The sequence below is a fragment of the Oncorhynchus kisutch genome, unplaced genomic scaffold (assembly GCF_002021735.2).
Source record: "Oncorhynchus kisutch isolate 150728-3 unplaced genomic scaffold, Okis_V2 Okis02a-Okis13b_hom, whole genome shotgun sequence".
Taxonomy (NCBI): domain Eukaryota; kingdom Metazoa; phylum Chordata; class Actinopteri; order Salmoniformes; family Salmonidae; genus Oncorhynchus; species Oncorhynchus kisutch.
The window spans coordinates 7,922,316-7,940,818 of NW_022261979.1; the positions used below are offsets into that span (position 1 = coordinate 7,922,316).

Below are 18,503 nucleotides of genomic sequence, written 5' to 3' on the forward strand. Positions count from 1 at the left end.
TAGGCTAGACCACAGGCACCTAGGTTTACTACAGCACACTGTCACAGCCATGGAGACGCAAGAAGAATTTCTCCAAAATACCTTGAAGAAATTAGAGATCCCCCTGTGTGTGTGTGTGTGTGTGTGTGTGTGTGTGTGTGTTTGTGTGTGTGTGTGTGTGACTGTGTGTGTGTGTGTGTGTGACTGTGTGTGTGTGTGTGTGTGTGTGTGTGTGTGTGTGTGTGTGTGTGTGTGTGTGTGTGTGTGTGACTGTGTGTGTGTCGTGGACCAGACATGCCCGAGACAGTGGAATGCTGGGAAAGACGAGAATCGGCTGAGCTGGGTGACATTCTACAGATTCATCAGTAATGTCTCACTTTAACGACAATGTTACACACACACACACACACACACGCACACACACACACACACACATACACAAACACTTCTTAATTTAGTTCAAAGTGACATGTATTACAAATCAATGGTAAATGATGGTGTAGTAGTGTCGTTGTAAATGAGAACATCCTTACATTGAAAAGTCTCTGAGCTTGGCCTCGATGCTTCTGTGTCTCATACACATCCTGGTTAGAGCTGAACCAATGTCCCTGGTGCCTCCTGTAACACACAAACAACACATCCTGGTTAGAGCTGAACCAATGTCCCTGGTGCCTCCTGTAACTCAAACAACACATCCTGGTTAGAGCTGAACCAATGTCTCTGGTGCCTCCTGTAACACACAAACAACACATCCTGGTTAGAGCTGAACCAATGTCTCTGGTGCCTCCTGTAACTCAAACAACACATCCTGGTTAGAGCTGAACCAATGTCTCTGGTGCCTCCTGTAACTCAAACAACACATCCTGGTTAGAGCTGAACCAATGTCTCTGGTGCCTCCTGTAACTCAAACAACACATCCTGGTTAGAGCTGAACCAATGTCTCTGGTGCCTCCTGTAACTCAAACAACACATCCTGGTTAGAGCTGAACCAATGTCTCTGGTGCCTCCTGTAACTCAAACAACACATCCTGGTTAGAGCTGAACCAATGTCCCTGGTGCCTCCTGTAACTCAAACAATACATCCTGGTTAGAGCTGAACCAATGTCCCTGGTGCCTCCTGTAACTCAAACAACACATCCTGGTTAGAGCTGAACCAATGTCCCTGGTGCCTCCTGTAACTCAAACAACACATCCTGGTTAGAGCTGAACCAATGTCTCTGGTGCCTCCTGTAACTCAAACAACACATCCTGGTTAGAGCTGAACCAATGTCCCTGGTGCCTCCTGTAACACACAAACAACACATCCTGGTTAGAGCTGAACCAATGTCCCTGGTGCCTCCTGTAACTCAAACAACACATCCTGGTTAGAGCTGAACCAATGTCCCTGGTGCCTCCTGTAACTCAAACAACACATCCTGGTTAGAGCTGAACCAATGTCTCTGGTGCCTCCTGTAACTCAAACAACACATCCTGGTTAGAGCTGAACCAATGTCCCTGGTGCCTCCTGTAACACACAAACAACACATCCTGGTTAGAGCTGAACCAATGTCCCTGGTGCCTCCTGTAACTCAAACAACACATCCTGGTTAGAGCTGAACCAATGTCTCTGGTGCCTCCTGTAACTCAAACAACACATCCTGGTTAGAGCTGAACCAATGTCCCTGGTGCCTCCTGTAACTCAAACAATACATCCTGGTTAGAGCTGAACCAATGTCTCTGGTGCCTCCTGTAACTCAAACAACACATCCTGGTTAGAGCTGAACCAATGTCTCTGGTGCCTCCTGTAACTCAAACAACACATCCTGGTTAGAGCTGAACCAATGTCCCTGGTGCCTCCTGTAACTCAAACAACACATCCTGGTTAGAGCTGAACCAATGTCCCTGGTGCCTCCTGTAACACACAAACAACACATCCTGGTTAGAGCTGAACCAATGTCCCTGGTGCCTCCTGTAACTCAAACAATACATCCTGGTTAGAGCTGAACCAATGTCCCTGGTGCCTCCTGTAACTCAAACAACACATCCTGGTTAGAGCTGAACCAATGTCCCTGGTGCCTCCTGTAACTCAAACAATACATCCTGGTTAGAGCTGAACCAATGTCCCTGGTGCCTCCTGTAACTCAAACAATACATCCTGGTTAGAGCTGAACCAATGTCTCTGGTGCCTCCTGTAACTCAAACAACACATCCTGGTTAGAGCTGAACCAATGTCCCTGGTGCCTCCTGTAACTCAAACAACACATCCTGGTTAGAGCTGAACCAATGTCTCTGGTGCCTCCTGTAACTCAAACAATACATCCTGGTTAGAGCTGAACCAATGTCTCTGGTGCCTCCTGTAACTCAAACAACACATCCTGGTTAGAGCTGAACCAATGTCCCTGGTGCCTCCTGTAACTCAAACAACACATCCTGGTTAGAGCTGAACCAATGTCCCTGGTGCCTCCTGTAACTCAAACAACACATCCTGGTTAGAGCTGAACCAATGTCCCTGGTGCCTCCTGTAACTCAAACAACACATCCTGGTTAGAGCTGAACCAATGTCCCTGGTGCCTCCTGTAACTCAAACAATACATCCTGGTTAGAGCTGAACCAATGTCCCTGGTGCCTCCTGTAACTCAAACAACACATCCTGGTTAGAGCTGAACCAATGTCCCTGGTGCCTCCTGTAACTCAAACAACACATCCTGGTTAGAGCTGAACCAATGTCCCTGGTGCCTCCTGTAACTCAAACAACACATCCTGGTTAGAGCTGAACCAATGTCTCTGGTGCCTCCTGTAACTCAAACAACACATCCTGGTTAGAGCTGAACCAATGTCTCTGGTGCCTCCTGTAACTCAAACAACACATCCTGGTTAGAGCTGAACCAATCTGCATAGGAAACTTCACATAATGATGAACCCTTTATTTTGACAGGAAAGTCATACTGAGTCTATGGTGTCTTTTCCAGATGAGCCCTGCATAAATACATCAAACACATACAACAGCATACAATATACACAAACCACACAACATATTAAGAAACACAGACACATGTATCAACTTAAGAGGTCTCAGATCATTACTCATTTCATTTCAGAGAGCTCTGTAAAGTTGTTCCACATAAATGGCACAAAAGAACACAACTAAAAGTAGCTTTACCCAACTCTGTGGAGACCGAAGGGGCCTCCAGTGTTATCCAAGCCTGTGACTGGGTTTGGTAATTAATGATGATAGATAAATAGGAGGTTTCTGCATGAGTGCTTTGTAAATAAACACTAGAGAACGCTGCTCTCTCCTTACATACAAACTACCCACTTTTTGATACAAAACACAACGGTGAGTTCTAGAACCATCACCAGTAATAAACCTAAAGGAACACAACGGTGAGTTCTAGAACCATCACCAGTAATAAACCTAAAGGAACACAACGGTGAGTTCTAGAACCATCACCAGTAATAAACCTAAAGGAACACAACGGTGAGTTCTAGAACCATCACCAGTAATAAACCTAAAGGAACACAACGGTGAGTTCTAGAACCATCACCAGTAATAAACCTAAAGGAACACAACGGTGAGTTCTAGAACCATCACCAGTAATAAACCTAAAGGAACACAACGGTGAGTTCTAGAACCATCACCAGTAATAAACCTAAAGGAACACAACGGTGAGTTCTAGAACCATCACCAGTAATAAACCTAAAGGCCCAATGAGGGAGGGGCAGGCCTGGCGTTTCAGGATTTTAGGGGCAAGGCCAAATGGTCTTCAAGAGGTGCCAGCGCACCAAGAGGGCACCAAGGCTATCTGCTAGGGCACCAAGGCCATCTGCTAGGGTTCCAAGGCCATCTGCTAGGGTACCAAGGCTATCTGCTAGGGTACCAAGGCTATCTGCTAGGGCACCAAGGCTATCTGCTAGGGTACCAAGGCTATCTGCTAGGGTACCAAGGCTATCTGCTAGGGCACCAAGGCCATCTGCTAGGGCACCAAGGCCATCTGCTAGGGTACCAAGGCTATCTGCTAGGGCACCAAGGCTATCTGCTAGGGTACCAAGGCTATCTGCTAGGGTACCAAGGCTATCTGCTAGGGCACCAAGGCTATCTGCTAGGGTACCAAGGCCATCTGCTAGGGCACCAATAACATCTGCTGGGGTACCAAGGCCATCTGCTAGGGTACCAAGGCTATCTGCTAGGGTTATCTGCTGGTTCGATTCCAGGCTGTATCACAACTGGCTGTGATTGGGAGTCCCATAGGGCGGCACACAATTGGCCCAGCGTCGTCCGGGTTTGGCCGCCATTGTAGACAAGAATTTGTTCTTCACTGACTTGCCTAGTTAAATAAAGGTTCAATTAAAAATGACAAAAATCTAATTTGCATAAAGGTTACAAGGCAGGTTTCATTTGCTCTTGGCCAGCCTTACAGCCTCTGTGCCTGGGCTCAAAACGCCAGACCATGCTACCACTGACTAATCTGCTAGGAGATTAATTAGAAATGAAAAAGGCCTTTTTACAAATCACTTCCTCTGGTTTAAAGAGCTATTAATGCTTATTAACACTGCAGGATCCCATTTAGGCTCAACACACAGCCTGGATGAAGGACAGACAGACAGACGTGTGTGTACAGTGTGTGTACAGTTGGTGTGTGTTCCTGTCTGTGTTTAGCTGGGCACGTGGTTCATGTCTCCATGCCCAGGCCATGGCAGTAAAGCCTCACCAGAACCTTACAACCAGCTGGGGCCTCCTCTAGACCAGTAAACACTCCCAAGTCAGACGAGAGGCTTGACATTGACTGGCAGGACCATTGTCTGTCCTCAGTGTCCTGCCCAGTGTGAGTGAAGGTCTGTTCTGTTTAACCCTGCATGGAGCAGACTGCTCTACTGTGGAATGAATGAACAGCTCTGCAGGACGGGACTTCAAAATCACTTCCAGAAACTCACTGAGACCTACTGCTTTTGTTGGAGCTTGTATGGTAGTGGGGGGGTGGAGGGTGATTTGTTAACAGCTTATAATAACCTCACAATAACCCATCTTAGACCCCCTGATACAAGGTTGGATCTTAGACCCCTTGATACAGGGTTGGATCTTAGACCCCTTGATACAGGGTTGGATCTTAGGTCCCTTGATACAGGGGTTGGATCTTAGACCCCTTGATACAGGGTTGGATCTTAGCCCCCTTGAAACAGGGTTGGATCTTAGCCCCCTTGAAACAGGGTTGGATCTTAGCCCCCTTGATACAAGGTTGGATCTTAGGCCCCTTGACACAGGGTTGGATCTTAGACCCCTTGACACAGGGTTGGATCTTAGACCCCTTGAAACAGGGTTGGATCTTAGACCCATTGATACAGAGGTTGGATTTGGTGGGTTGTGGCCAGAAAATGCAGCTGTGTTTGGGTCTTAGGCCTAACGAATGTCAGGGGCCATTCAGACAGAACTGGAGTAGAAACAATGTCCATAAGAAGTGTTTAAACTCGGGTTTGGCAGGATCCAGATTGTTATACTGTTCTTGTACCATACTGAGATATACGGTATTACCGGCAGTGCACACAAGGGGTTTGATTTCTTTCCAAACGTAAAAATAAATAAAAAACGGACGCTAGCTAAATGCTAACAAAGTACTAGCGAATTCCATAGAATTCTATAGCGGATGCTAGCTAAATGCTAACAAGCGAATTCCCTTAGCTAAACGCTAATAAGCCCAAGCTAATTGGAAGGACAAACAATCCAGCTCATAAAGTTATACAACTATCTCAAAAGGCTACTCACAGTTTACTGAACGCACAAAACAATATTAGACAGTAGGGATCTGGATCCAGGAGGGGATTGGTTGTCTCTGCTTTAACCAATAACCTTGATCTTGCAAGCTAGCCACTTAGCAAACAAACCAAATGCATAGCTGGAGCCCTGGAGAGAATTGATTTGGCACATCTTAGATAGTTAAGCTTATAAAATATTTAGCTGGCAAACATTAGTAGTGAATTTCAAGTGTAACCTGATCACCTCTCTTGCGCTGCACAACAGTGGGTTGTCACGTTGCAAAGCTTCCGTTTGCTCGGTGTGGTGTTTGTAAACAAACATACACTTATGTATACAAAAGTATGTGGACACCCCTTCAAGTTTCAAACTTCCTGCGGAAGCAACTTCAGCACAAGAACTGTTTGTCGGGAGCTTCATGAAATGGGTTTCCATGGCCGAGCAGCCGCACACAAGCCTAAGATCACCATGCGCAATGCCAAGAGTCGGCTGGAGTGGTGTAAAGCTCGCCACCATTGGACTCTGGAGCAGTGGAAACACGTTCTCTGGAGTAATGAATCACACTTCACCATCTACCAACTGTTTGGTGGAGGAGGAATAATGGTCTGGGGCTGTTTTTCATGGTACAGGCTCGGCCCCTTCGTTTCCTGTGGATGGATATAGCATACAATGACATTCTAGATGATTCTGTGCTTCCAACTTTGTGGCAAATGTTTGGTGAAGGCCCTTTCCTGTTTCAGCATGACAATGCCCCCCTGCACAAAGCGAGGTCCATACAGAAATGGCTTGTCGAGATCGTTATCGGAAGAACTTGACTAATGCTCGTTGCCGAATGGAAGCAAGTCCCCACAGCAATGTTCCAACATCTAGTGGGAAAGCCTTCCCAGAAGAGTGGAGGCTGTTATAGCAGCAATGTTCCAACATCTAGTGGAAAGCCTTCCCAGAAGAGTGGAGGCTGTTATAGCAGCAATGTTCCAACATCTAGTGGAAAGCCTTCCCAGAAGAGTGGAGGTTGTTATAGCAGCAATGTTCCAACATCTAGTGGAAAGCCTTCCCAGAAGAGTGGAGGTTGTTATAGCAGCAATGTTCCAACATCTAGTGGAAAGCCTTCCCAGAAGAGTGGAGGCTGTTATAGCAGCAATGTTCCAACATCTAGTGGAAAGCCTTCCCAGAAGAGTGGAGGTTGTTATAGCAGCAATGTTCCAACATCTAGTGGAAAGCCTTCCCAGAAGAGTGGAGGCTGTTATAGCAGCAATGTTCCAACATCTAGTGGAAAGCCTTCCCAGAAGAGTGGAGGCTGTTATAGCAGCAATGTTCCAACATCTAGTAGGAAAGCCTTCCCAGGAGAGAGGAGGCTGTTATAGCAGCAATGTTCCAACATCTAGTGGGAAAGCCTTCCCAGAAGAGTGGATGCTGTTATAGCAGCAATGTTCCAATATCTAGTGGAAAACCTTCCCAGAGGAGTGGAGGCTGTTATAGCAGCGAAGGGGGAGGACCAACTCCATATTAATGTCCGTGATTTTGGAATGATATGTTGGACGATCAGGCAGACCTGCAACAGAAGCTCATAGACGTCATTCAGTCTCACTTTTATGTTTATAAAATAAGTTACTTTTCTGCTGAGCACTATCTGGACAATGTGTTAAGATTAATGTAGAGTTAATGTGACAAAATAGTTTCTCTCTGTTATTCTTTATCTTGACGACAAGGAGGTCAGTCTCTAGTCTCATAAGAGCACTCTGTCTGTAACACTGAGTTGTGAACCCTGATTGTTTTCACTCAATCCCTCTCTGTCTCACTCTGTCTGTCTGAACTAAAACCAGCATCAGAACCCACAACCTCAGCTCCGCCTGAGACACAGTCCACCTCTTGTTACTGGTTAAAATAAACGTACAGTCCACACACACAGAGAGAGAGAGAGAGAGAGAGATGTTTTTATTTGACCCCCTCTCCCTCAGATTGACTAGCTGTTATTGAGAGGGTGTGGTGGCAGTAGGATATATAACCCTCCCTTTATATCACACAGTCAGGAACAATAATACAATACAGACATATTGATAGTCCCCCTATGGTGACAGTCATAGTGATACTGTTCCTATGGTGACAGTCATAGTGATACTGTTCCTATGGTGACAGTCATTGTGATACTGTTCCTATGGTGACAGTCATAGTGATACTGTTCCTATGGTGACCGTCATTGTGATACTGTTCCTATGGTGACAGTCATAGTGATACTGTTCCTATGGTGACAGTCATAGTGATACTGTTCCTATGGTGACAGTCATAGTGATACTGTTCCTATAGTGTGCCCTCCTGAACAGGACCCTGGAATAAGGAAGCTGCCCCAGACAGGGGGAAACCCAACCTGGGTAGGAGCTCTACTGATTGGCTGTATAGAGGGGATGATCCACCTCCTCAGGATCTAAAATCTCAGGGTCTTAACACATGACACATATGATGCATTCTGGCAGTCATGCTGGCACCTCTTCCTGTATAACAAAGCCCAACCCAGAGAGAGTCTTCACAGTCACCATGACAGAAGACTTTGTTCCTTCGGTGGTTGTTCAACATTTCTTAAACCAAAACAAACAAGCATGCCATAAAAATAGCTTTCTTTAGTTCTACTGACACGACCACACTGATTCCAGCTTTAGAAGGAACAGAGAGGATCAGAGATGAACAGAGAGGTACAGAGAGGATCAGAGAGGATCAGAGATGATCAGAGATGATCAGAGAGGAACAGAGAGGTACAGAGAGGAACAGAGACGATCAGAGATGAACAGAGAGGTACAGAGAGGATCAGAGAGGATCAGAGATGATCAGAGAGGAACAGAGAGGTACAGAGAGGAACAGAGACGATCAGAGATGAACAGAGAGGTACAGAGATGATCAGAGAGGAACAGAGAGGATCAGAGATGATCAGAGAGGATCAGAGATGATCAGAGAGGATCAGAGAGGAACGGAGATGATCAGAGAGGATCAGAGATGATCAGAGATGATCAGAGAGGATCAGAGATGATCAGAGAGGATCAGAGAGGAACGGAGATGATCAGAGAGGATCAGAGATGATCAGAGGATCAGAGAGGAACAGAGAGGTACAGAGAGGATCAGAGAGGTACAGAGATGATCAGAGAGGAACAGAGAGGATCAGAGATGATCAGAGAGGATCAGAGAGGTACAGAGATTATCAGAGAGGATCAGAGAGGAACGGAGATGATCAGAGAGGATCAGAGATGATCAGAGAGGTACAGAGAGGATCAGAGAGGTACAGAGATGATCAGAGAGGTACAGAGAGGAACAGAAAGGAACAGAGAGGAACAGAAAGGAACAGAGAGGATCAGAGAGGAACAGAGAGGATCAGAGATGATCAGAGAGGTACAGAGATGATCAGAGAGGAACAGAGAGGATCAGAGATGATCAGAGAGGATCAGAGAGGAACAGAGAGGATCAGAGATCTCAGCCATTATATGAGGACATTATCACACTCTAAAGGAGAAGATAAACTGAACTGGACATAGATGGATACTATGTACCATCCAATTCACTATCCTAAGTGACTGGTATTGGACTGACACTTCAATTGTATGAATGAATCGTCCACAACCCTCCCCTCTGTCTGCTCTGTAGTCGACTCTGAGAGACATTTTCCTTCCATTGTCCACAAACATTACATCTCCTCCTTCCTCTCATTGGTTCACAGCTGTCAGTGAGGTCCTCTCAAGTGGAGTCAGTGTGGGAGTGGTCAGTGTGGGAGTGGTCAGTTAACAGGTGTATAGCAGGGTTAATAGTGGAGTCAGTGTGGGAGTGGTCAGTCAACAGGTATATAGCAGGGTTAATAGTGGAGTCAGTGTGGGAGTGGTCAGTTAACAGGTGTATAGCAGGGTTAATAGTGGAGTCAGTGTGGGAGTGGTCAGTTAACAGGTGTATACCAGGGTTAATAGTGGAGTCAGTGTGGGAGTGGTCAGTGTGGGAGTGGTCAGTTAACAGGTGTATACCAGGGTTAATAGTGGAGTCAGTGTGGGAGTGGTCAGTTAACAGGTGTATAGCAGGGTTAATAGTGGAGTCAGTGTGGGAGTGGTCAGTGTGGGAGTGGTCAGTCAACAGGTGTATAGCAGGGTTAATAGTGGAGTCAGTGTGGGAGTGGTCAGTTAACAGGTGTATAGCAGGGTTAATAGTGGAGTCAGTGTGGGAGTGGTCAGTTAACAGGTGTATAGCAGGGTTAATAGTGGAGTCAGTGTGGGAGTGGTCAGTTAACAGGTGTATAGCAGGGTTAATAGTGGAGTCAGTGTGGGAGTGGTCAGTTAACAGGTGTATAGCAGGGTTAATAGTGGAGTCAGTGTGGGAGTGGTCAGTTAACAGGTGTATAGCAGGGTTAATAGTGGAGTCAGTGTGTGAGTGGTCAGTTAACAGGTGTATAGCAGGGTTAATAGTGGAGTCAGTGTGGGAGTGGTCAGTGTGGGAGTGGTCAGTTAACAGGTGACACTGTACAGAGAAGACAACATCCAGGCCCTGGTCTGCTTCCAGACTGTCTGTCACTGTGAGGCCCCAGCCAGGCCACCTGTCTACCCAGCTCTGAGGAGGAAGATGGGGTTGGGTTGAAGAGTGGAGGTGGGGACAGACTGTCAGCTGGTGCTGATGGATGGAGAGGTGTGCTTCTCAGGACTGATTAAAGGCCCCAACCTGTCGGGCAGTCATGTCAGGCAGTCATTCACCCAGTCAGTCAGCCAGTCAGCCGGGGCCACCGTGGGGAATGTCCCTTCCTTTCATCATCATCATACCGTAGACCTGGGTTCAAATACTATTTGAAAGTATTTCTAATACTTAAGCTGGGTATCATTGAGCATGTCTTGGTGAAATGGAATCAGTCGAATAGTGGGAAAACCCACAAACCATCTGACACTCCAGACAGGCTAGGTTTGTTTCAAAGTAGATTTGTGTCAGACTACCAACAGTCACTCTGTGTCAGACTACCAACAGTCACTCTGTGTCAGACTACCAACAGTCACTCTGTGTCAGTCACTCTGTGTGACCCTGATTTAGCCCACTGCAGTAAAAGGTTAAAACCAGTTTTGTGTGCGGGTGGGTATTTGGTTTGTGACACTCGTCCTTCCTCTCCTTAACTAGTCATGGCTAGTCAATGTCTTCTTCCTCTCCTTAACTAGTCATGGCTAGTCAATGTCTCCTTCCTCTCCTTAACTAGTCATGGCTAGTCAATGTCTCCTTCCTCTCCTCAACTAGTCATGGCTAGTCAATGTCTCCTTCCTCTCCTCAAATAGTCATGGCTAGTCAATGTCTTCTTCCTCTCCTTAACTAGTCATGGCTAGTCAATGTCTCCTTCCTCTCCTTAACTAGTCAATGTCTCCTTCCTCTCCTTAATTAGTCATGGCTAGTCAATGTCTCCTTCCTCTCCTTAACTAGTCATGGCTAGTCAATGTCTTCTTCCTCTCCTTAACTAGTCATGGCTAGTCAATGTCTCATGTCTCCTTAACTAGTCATGGCTAGTCAATGTCTCCTTCCTCTACTTAACTAGTCATGGCTAGTCAATGTCTACTTCCTCTCCTTAACTAGTCATGGCTAGTCAATATCTCCTTCCTCTCCTTAACTAGTCATGGCTAGTCAATGTCTCCTTCCTCTCCTCAACTAGTCAAGGCTAGTCAATGTCTCCTTCCTCTCCTCAACTAGTCATGGTTAGTCAATGTCTCCTTCCTCTCCTCAGCTAGTCATGGCTAGTCAATGTCTCCTTCCTCTCCTCAACTAGTCATGGCCAGTCAATGTCTCCTTCCTCTCCTCAACTAGTCATGGCTAGTCAATGTCTTCTTCCTCTCCTTAACTAGTCATGGCTAGTCAATGTCTCATGTCTGGTTTGGGAGCAGAAGTAGTTGTCATTCCTCTGAGGAGAAATCACAGTTCATTAGCCTCATCAAAGAAGCATCGGTATATCGGTATATCTGTCTCTCTCTCTCTCACCCAGTGCATCCAGGGTGAAGCCAAGCCATAAACCACACACTTTCTCTGCCAGCCTCCCTCGCTCCCTCCCTCCCTCCCTGCCATCTCTTCTGCTTACTGGTAGAAAACAGAGGTTATTCAGTTCACCTCCACAGCTGCCTATTGCAGGTCTGCCAGTCCACAGACAGTGTCAAGTGGAGACTAGTGTCTGTCTTTGTCCCTGTCCCATATGGCACCCTATTCCCTATTTAGTACACTACCTTGGAACAGGGCCCCTTGTAAAAGAGACATTGGTCTCAATGGGACACCCTGCCTAAATGAAGATTACATGTAGGGAATAGGGTGGTATTTGGGACCCGTATCAGAAGAGACACAGGGTGACAGTGTTGACAGACTGCTGATAGGTCAGATTCCCTGTTCTGTTACCCCTCTTCCCCAGAACACCAGAGTTCTGTTACCTCTCTGACCCAGAACACCAGAGTTCTGTTACCCCTCTGCCCCAGAACACCAGAGAGAGAATAATCTGGCCTATCATTGTGTGAATGAGTGAGTGTGTGTGTGTGTGTGTGTGAGTGTGAGAGAGTGTGTGTGTGTGAGAGTGTGTGTGTGTGAGAGTGTGTGTGTGTTACAGAATGTGTGTGTGTCAGAGTGTGTGTGTGTGTGTGTGTGTGTATGTTCCTCTGTGCCTCTGGCTCCAGCCCTCTAATTAGCTGTAGATAGTAGGCTGTATGCTGCAATGCAGTGGTTCCTATCGTTCTATCTCATGGTTCAGCCCACAGGGATGGGGAACATCTGTGTACCATATATCATACACACAGGGTTATCTGCCACTCTAAACACAGCCAGTCAACCAGCCAGTCAACCAGCCAGTCAGTCAACCAGCCAGTCAACCAGCCAGTCAACCAGTCAACCAGCCAGCCAGCCTGTCAACCAGCCAGTCAGTCAACCAGCCAGTCAACCAGTCAACCAGTCAACCAGCCAGTCAACCAGCCAGTCAGTCAACCAGCCAGTCAACCAGCCAGTCAACCAGTCAACCAGCCAGCCAGCCTGTCAACCAGCCAGTCAGTCAACCAGCCAGTCAACCAGTCAACCAGTCAACCAGCCAGCCAGTCAACCAGCCAGCCAGTCAACCAGCCAGTCAGCCAGCCAGTCAACCAGCCAGTCAACCAGTCAACCAGCCAGCCAGTCAACCAGCCAGTCAACCAGCCAGCCTGTCAACCAGCCAGCCTGTCAACCAGCCAGTCAACCAGCCAGTCAACCAGCCAGCCAGTCAACCAGCCAGCCAGTCAACCAGCCAGTCAACCAGCCAGCCAGTCAACCAGCCAGCCTGTCAACCAGCCAGTCAACCAGCCAGTCAACCAGCCAGCCAGTCAACCAGCCAGTCAACCAGCCAGTCAACCAGCCAGTCAACCAGTCAACCAGCCAGTCAACCAGCCAGTCAACCAGCCAGTCAACCAGCCAGTCAGCCAGGCCCTGGTAATGACAAACTAGGACCGGGTTAGAGATCAAGATCTTATGGCTGGGATATCACCAGCATGATCTGGATTATGCAACATTTTGTCTTATGCTGAACGGGTGCCCCCCCCTCCCGGTTGTCTTATGCTGAACGGGTGCCTCCCCCCTCCCGGTTGTCTTATGCTGAACGGGTGCCTCCCCCCTCCCGGTTGTCTTATGCTGAACGGGTGCCCCCCCCTCCCGGTTGTCTTATGCTGAACGGGTGCCTCCCCCCTCCCCCCTCCCGGTTGTCTTATGCTGAACGGGTGCCCCCCCCTCCCGGTTGTCTTATGCTGAACGGGTGCCTCCCCCCTCCCCCCTCCCGGTTGTCTTATGCTGAACGGGTGCCTCCCCCTCTCCCCTCCCGGTTGTCTTATGCTGAACGGGTGCCCCCCCTCCCGGTTGTCTTATGCTGAACGGGTGCCCCCCCTCCCGGTTGTCTTATGCTGAATGGGTGCCCCCCCTCCCGGTTGTCTTATGCTGAACGGGTATAAGACAACGGCTGCCTGTCTAGTGAACTGCTGCCTGTCTAGTGAACTGCTGCCTGTCTAGTGAACTGCTGCCTGTCTAGTGAACTGCTGCCTGTCTAGTGAACTGCTGCCTGTCTAGTGACCTGCTGCCTGTCTAGTGACCTGCTGCCTGTCTAGTGACCTGCTGCCTGTCTAGTGACCTGCTGCCTGTCTAGTGTACTGCTGCCTGTCTAGTGTACTGCTGCCTGTCTAGTGAACTGCTGCCTGTCTAGTGAACTGCTGCCTGCTGCCTGTCTAGTGAACTGCTGCCTGTCTAGTGAACTGTTGCCTGTCTAGTGAACTGCTGCCTGTCTAGTGAACTGCTGCCTGTCTAGTGAACTGCTGCCTGTCTAGTGAACTGCTGCCTGTCTAGTGAACTGCTGCCTGCTGCCTGTCTAGTGAACTGCTGCCTGTCTAGTGAACTGCTGCCTGTCTAGTGAACTGATGCCTGCTGTCTGTCTAGTGAACTGCTGCCTGTCTAGTGAACTGCCGCCTGTCTAGTGAACTGCTGCCTGTCTAGTGAACTGCTGCCTGTCTAGTGAACTGCTGCCTGTCTAGTGAACTGCTGCCTGTCTAGTGAACTGCTGCCTGTCTAGTGAACTGCTGCCTGTCTAGTGAACTGATGCCTGCTGTCTGTCTAGTGAACTGCTGCCTGTCTAGTGAACTGCTGCCTGTCTAGTGAACTGCTGCCTGTCTAGTGAACTGCTGCCTGTCTAGTGAACTGCTGCCTGTCTAGTGAACTGCTGCCTGCTGCCTGTCTAGTGAACTGCTGCCTGTCTAGTGAACTGCTGCCTGCTGCCTGTCTAGTGAACTGCTGCCTGTCTAGTGAACTGCTGCCTGCTGCCTGTCTAGTGAACTGCTGCCTGTCTAGTGAACTGCTGCCTGTCTAGTGAACTGCTGCCTGTCTAGTGAACTGCTGCCTGTCTAGTGAACTGCTGCCTGTCTAGTGAACTGCTGCCTGCCTAGTGAACTGCTGCCTGTCTAGTGAACTGCTGCCTGTCTAGTGAACTGCTGCCTGCTGCCTGTCTAGTGAACTGCTGCCTGTCTAGTGAACTGCTGCCTGTCTAGTGAACTGTTGCCTGTCTAGTGAACTGCTGCCTGTCTAGTGAACTGCTGCCTGTCTAGTGAACTGCTGCCTGTCTAGTGAACTGCCTAGTGAACTGCTGCCTGTCTAGTGAACTGCTGCCTGCCTAGTGAACTGCTGCCTGTCTAGTGAACTGCTGCCTGTCTAGTGAACTGCCTAGTGAACTGCTGTCTGTCTAGTGAACTGCTGCCTGTCTAGTGACCTGCTGCCTGTCTAGTGAACTGCTGTCTGTCTAGTGAACTGCTGCCTGTCTAGTGAACTGCTGCCTGTCTAGTGAACTGCTGTCTGTCTAGTGAACTGCTGCCTGTCTAGTGACCTGCTGCCTGTCTAGTGAACTGCTGCCTGTCTAGTGAACTGCTGCCTGTCTAGTGAACTGCTGCCTGTCTAGTGACCTGCTGCCTGTCTAGTGAACTGCTGTCTGTCTAGTGAACTGCTGCCTGTCTAGTGACCTGCTGCCTGTCTAGTGAACTGCTGTCTGTCTAGTGAACTGCTGCCTGTCTAGTGACCTGCTGTCTGTCTAGTGAACTGCTGCCTGCTGCCTGTCTAGTGACCTGCTGCCTGTCTAGTGAACTGCTGTCTGTCTACACAGCAATAGACAGGTAGCCATCGTAAAAGAGATGTTTGATCTCAACAGGATTTATCTGTATAAATAAAGGATAAATAACACAACATACTCGTCTGGTTCTGTTCTCAAGTGTTTCTTTGTTTCTATGGAAACGTGGCCAGCCTTCCAAAGGCTGATTTTCAGTTTCCCTGACGGACTGGCAGTTGGTTGGTTGCCAGTAGGTTAATCTGTAACTAATCTGTAACGTGACATAATGGGATTGAGACACTAACACTGTGATGACCTGATGCAGCTCTGGGAACTGAGTGACCTGGGTTCAAACGCTATTCGAAATCCTTCAAAGAGTTTGAGCGTTCGCTCTCGTCTGTCTGTAGTGGAATACTATCTATTCAACCAGGGGGAAAACACATCGACACCAAGGTCTCACAATACAGAAAACTAAATTATACACAATTTAAAACACAACATTAAACAAGTAGAAAATATTATATACCCAATAAACAATCAAACAAAACAAACAATGTTAAAATCCCTATCCTTTCTCCAAAACTGACCCAGAGACAACAACACATCCAAATTAACTGTTACTTGGAGATTGTTCCACATGATAGGGGCCTGGTAGGAAAACACGTGGATTCTCCAGTATTAACCAATCCTGTGATCTAGTGTTGGAATCCCAGTTTCTATACTTCAACAATGACGTGTTGAGTAAATTGGTAGTTTATTGAGTAAGGCTTTATATAAACAACAACAGAATAATGATGTGATGTGTTGAGTAAATTGGTAGTTTATTGAGTAAGGCTTTATATAAACAACAACAGAATAATGATGTGATGTGTCGTTTTTAGCGAGGGCCAACCCAACCTGTTGATAAAGGATGCAGTGGTGACTGTCAAAGCTGTCAGGTGTTTATAAACACGATGTGCGATACGATCAATGGTGTCCAAGGGCTTCAAAACGCTGGGCGCTACATTCATGTATATCATATCACCATAATCTATAACAGGAATGACTGTAGACTGAATGATCTGGGTTCTACTATTTAATGAAAGGCCCTATTCTATTTAATGAAAGGCCCTGTTCTGCTATTTAATGAAAGGCCCTGTTCCTATAGAAGAAGCACAACTTAATTCTTCATTTCTTGAAGAACTCGTCAACATGTTATTTATTTTTTTAAAGATAGCTTTTTCGTCAATCCAGATGCCCAGATATTTATAGACGGGGGGGGACACGATCAATGGGAGCACCATCTAACGTACTTATGCACAAATCATCAGTTATATTATTACGGCAGGGTAGCCTAGTGGTTAGAGCGTTGGACTAGTAACCGGAAGGTTGCAAGTTCAAACCCCTGAGCTGACAAGGTACAAATCTGTCGTTCTGCAGTTAACCCACTGTTCCCCTGAACAAGGCAGTTAACCCACTGTTCCCCTGAACAAGGCAGTTAACCCACTGTTCCCCAGTAGGCCGTCATTGAAAATAAGAATTTGTTCTTAACTGACTTGCCCAGTTAAATAAAAGGTAAAACATATATATTTTTTAAACATGGTTTGAAAAATAACATGTACTTGGTTTTCCTTGGATTTTAGTACCAACTTCAGGTCAAACGAGTCTTTCTGCAAGCTAGTAAAAGCAGATTGAAGAGTCAACAGATCCTGAGCTGACGTAGGTGGCAGTAGCGTATACAACAGTGTCATCTGCGTACAGACGAACGTTACAGTGTTGTACAGATAGACCGACGCTGTTCATATAAATGGTGAAAAGAACTTGGACCAAGAATCGAACCCTGTGGGACACCTTCTGTTATGTTGGCTAGATTTACAGTTTTGGGACTATTCTATTGGTTCCATTAAGCTAGGCAGGCATAATCAAGCCCAGATAAAGTATTGGAAATGATTTCGAATATTATTTGAACCCAGGTCTGGCCTTGTGCTTCTCAGCTGTGCCGTAAGTAATTATGGCATAGGGTTACTTACTGTAGCAGGTCAGACAGACAGACAAACACTCCTCTTTAAAACAACATGGTCTCATGGTCTCTGAATGCCAGGAATCACATGAGAGATTTCAGACGTGAGGCTACAGCCTTGTTGACAGTTGTCTATGAATGTTACAAGGCAACACTAAACCTACAGTAGAGCTGGCTTGGTTCTGCTTAACTTGGCAATGGCAGCATCACAGGTGTCATAGGTGGCAATAGGCATTAGGGAATCTGGGGTTTAACCAGGGGTACTGAATGGTTATTTTAGGTCATGTCGTTGCTCTGAACGATCACGTTCTCTAGAGACAAAGCAGCTAGCCTATTGCGTCCATCCTCTAGTAGTATGTCACATGGCCTCTGTAAACCAATCCCTCTTATACCCTTCATCACTAGTTTCCTCGATACCTCTTCTGTCACCAACATGGTCACATAACACAGAAAGGGACTGGAAAAGGAATCTGTGGAGGGTGAGGACAGCTGTGCTTTCGAGAAAGAGAGAGAGAGAGACCATGTCTGCTCTGCTCGCTGTTGTGATGCTCCATTGAGCCACATCAGGTTAGGAATGCGCGGTAGGCTGCACTACTAGAATGGGTTCTTCTGCTGTCCACATAGGAGAACCCTTTGAAGAACCCTTTTTGGTTCCTAGTAGAACCCTTTTGGTTCCAGGGAGAACCCTTTTGGGTTCCATGTAAAAACCCTTTCCGCAGAGGGTTCTACCTGGAACCAAAAAGGTTCTACCATCAACAAAAAAAGATTTTTTAACCCTTTTTTCTCAGTGTTGTTGTTGGGTAGTAAAAACACTGCAGCATCTCTGGACAGATATCAGATGTGTGGTAGGCTGGTTGTTGGGTAGTAAAAACACTGCAGCATCTCTGGCCAGATATCAGATGTGTGGTAGGCTGGTTGTTGGGTAGTAAAAACACTGCAGCATCTCTGGACAGATATCAGATGTGTGGTAGGCTGGTTGTTGGGTAGTAAAAACACTGCAGCATCTCTGGCCAGATATCAGATGTGTGGTAGGCTGGTTGTTGGGTAGTAAAAACACTGCAGCATCTCTGGCCAGATATCGGATGTGTGGTAGGCTGGTTACTGGGTAGTAAAAACACTGCAGCATCTCTGCCAGATATCAGATGTGTGGTAGGCTGGTTGTTGGGTAGTAAAAACACTGCAGCATCTCTGGCCAGATATCAGATGTGTGGTAGGCTGGTTGTTGGGTAGTAAAA

At 47.2% G+C, this 18,503-nt stretch overlaps 1 protein-coding gene across 14 annotated transcripts in view; it reads right to left on the reverse strand.

Moving 5' to 3' along the window:
• Positions 1-18,503, reverse strand: part of LOC109885437 (protein MTSS 1-like) — a 113,200-nt gene that overhangs the window by 34,493 nt on the left and 60,204 nt on the right. For all 14 annotated transcript variants that reach the window (XM_031811849.1, XM_031811846.1, XM_031811845.1 and 11 more), the window contains exon 4: positions 513-597. In XM_031811849.1, the coding sequence (XP_031667709.1) occupies positions 513-597 (85 nt within the window). The remainder of the gene's footprint in view (positions 1-512; positions 598-18,503) is intronic.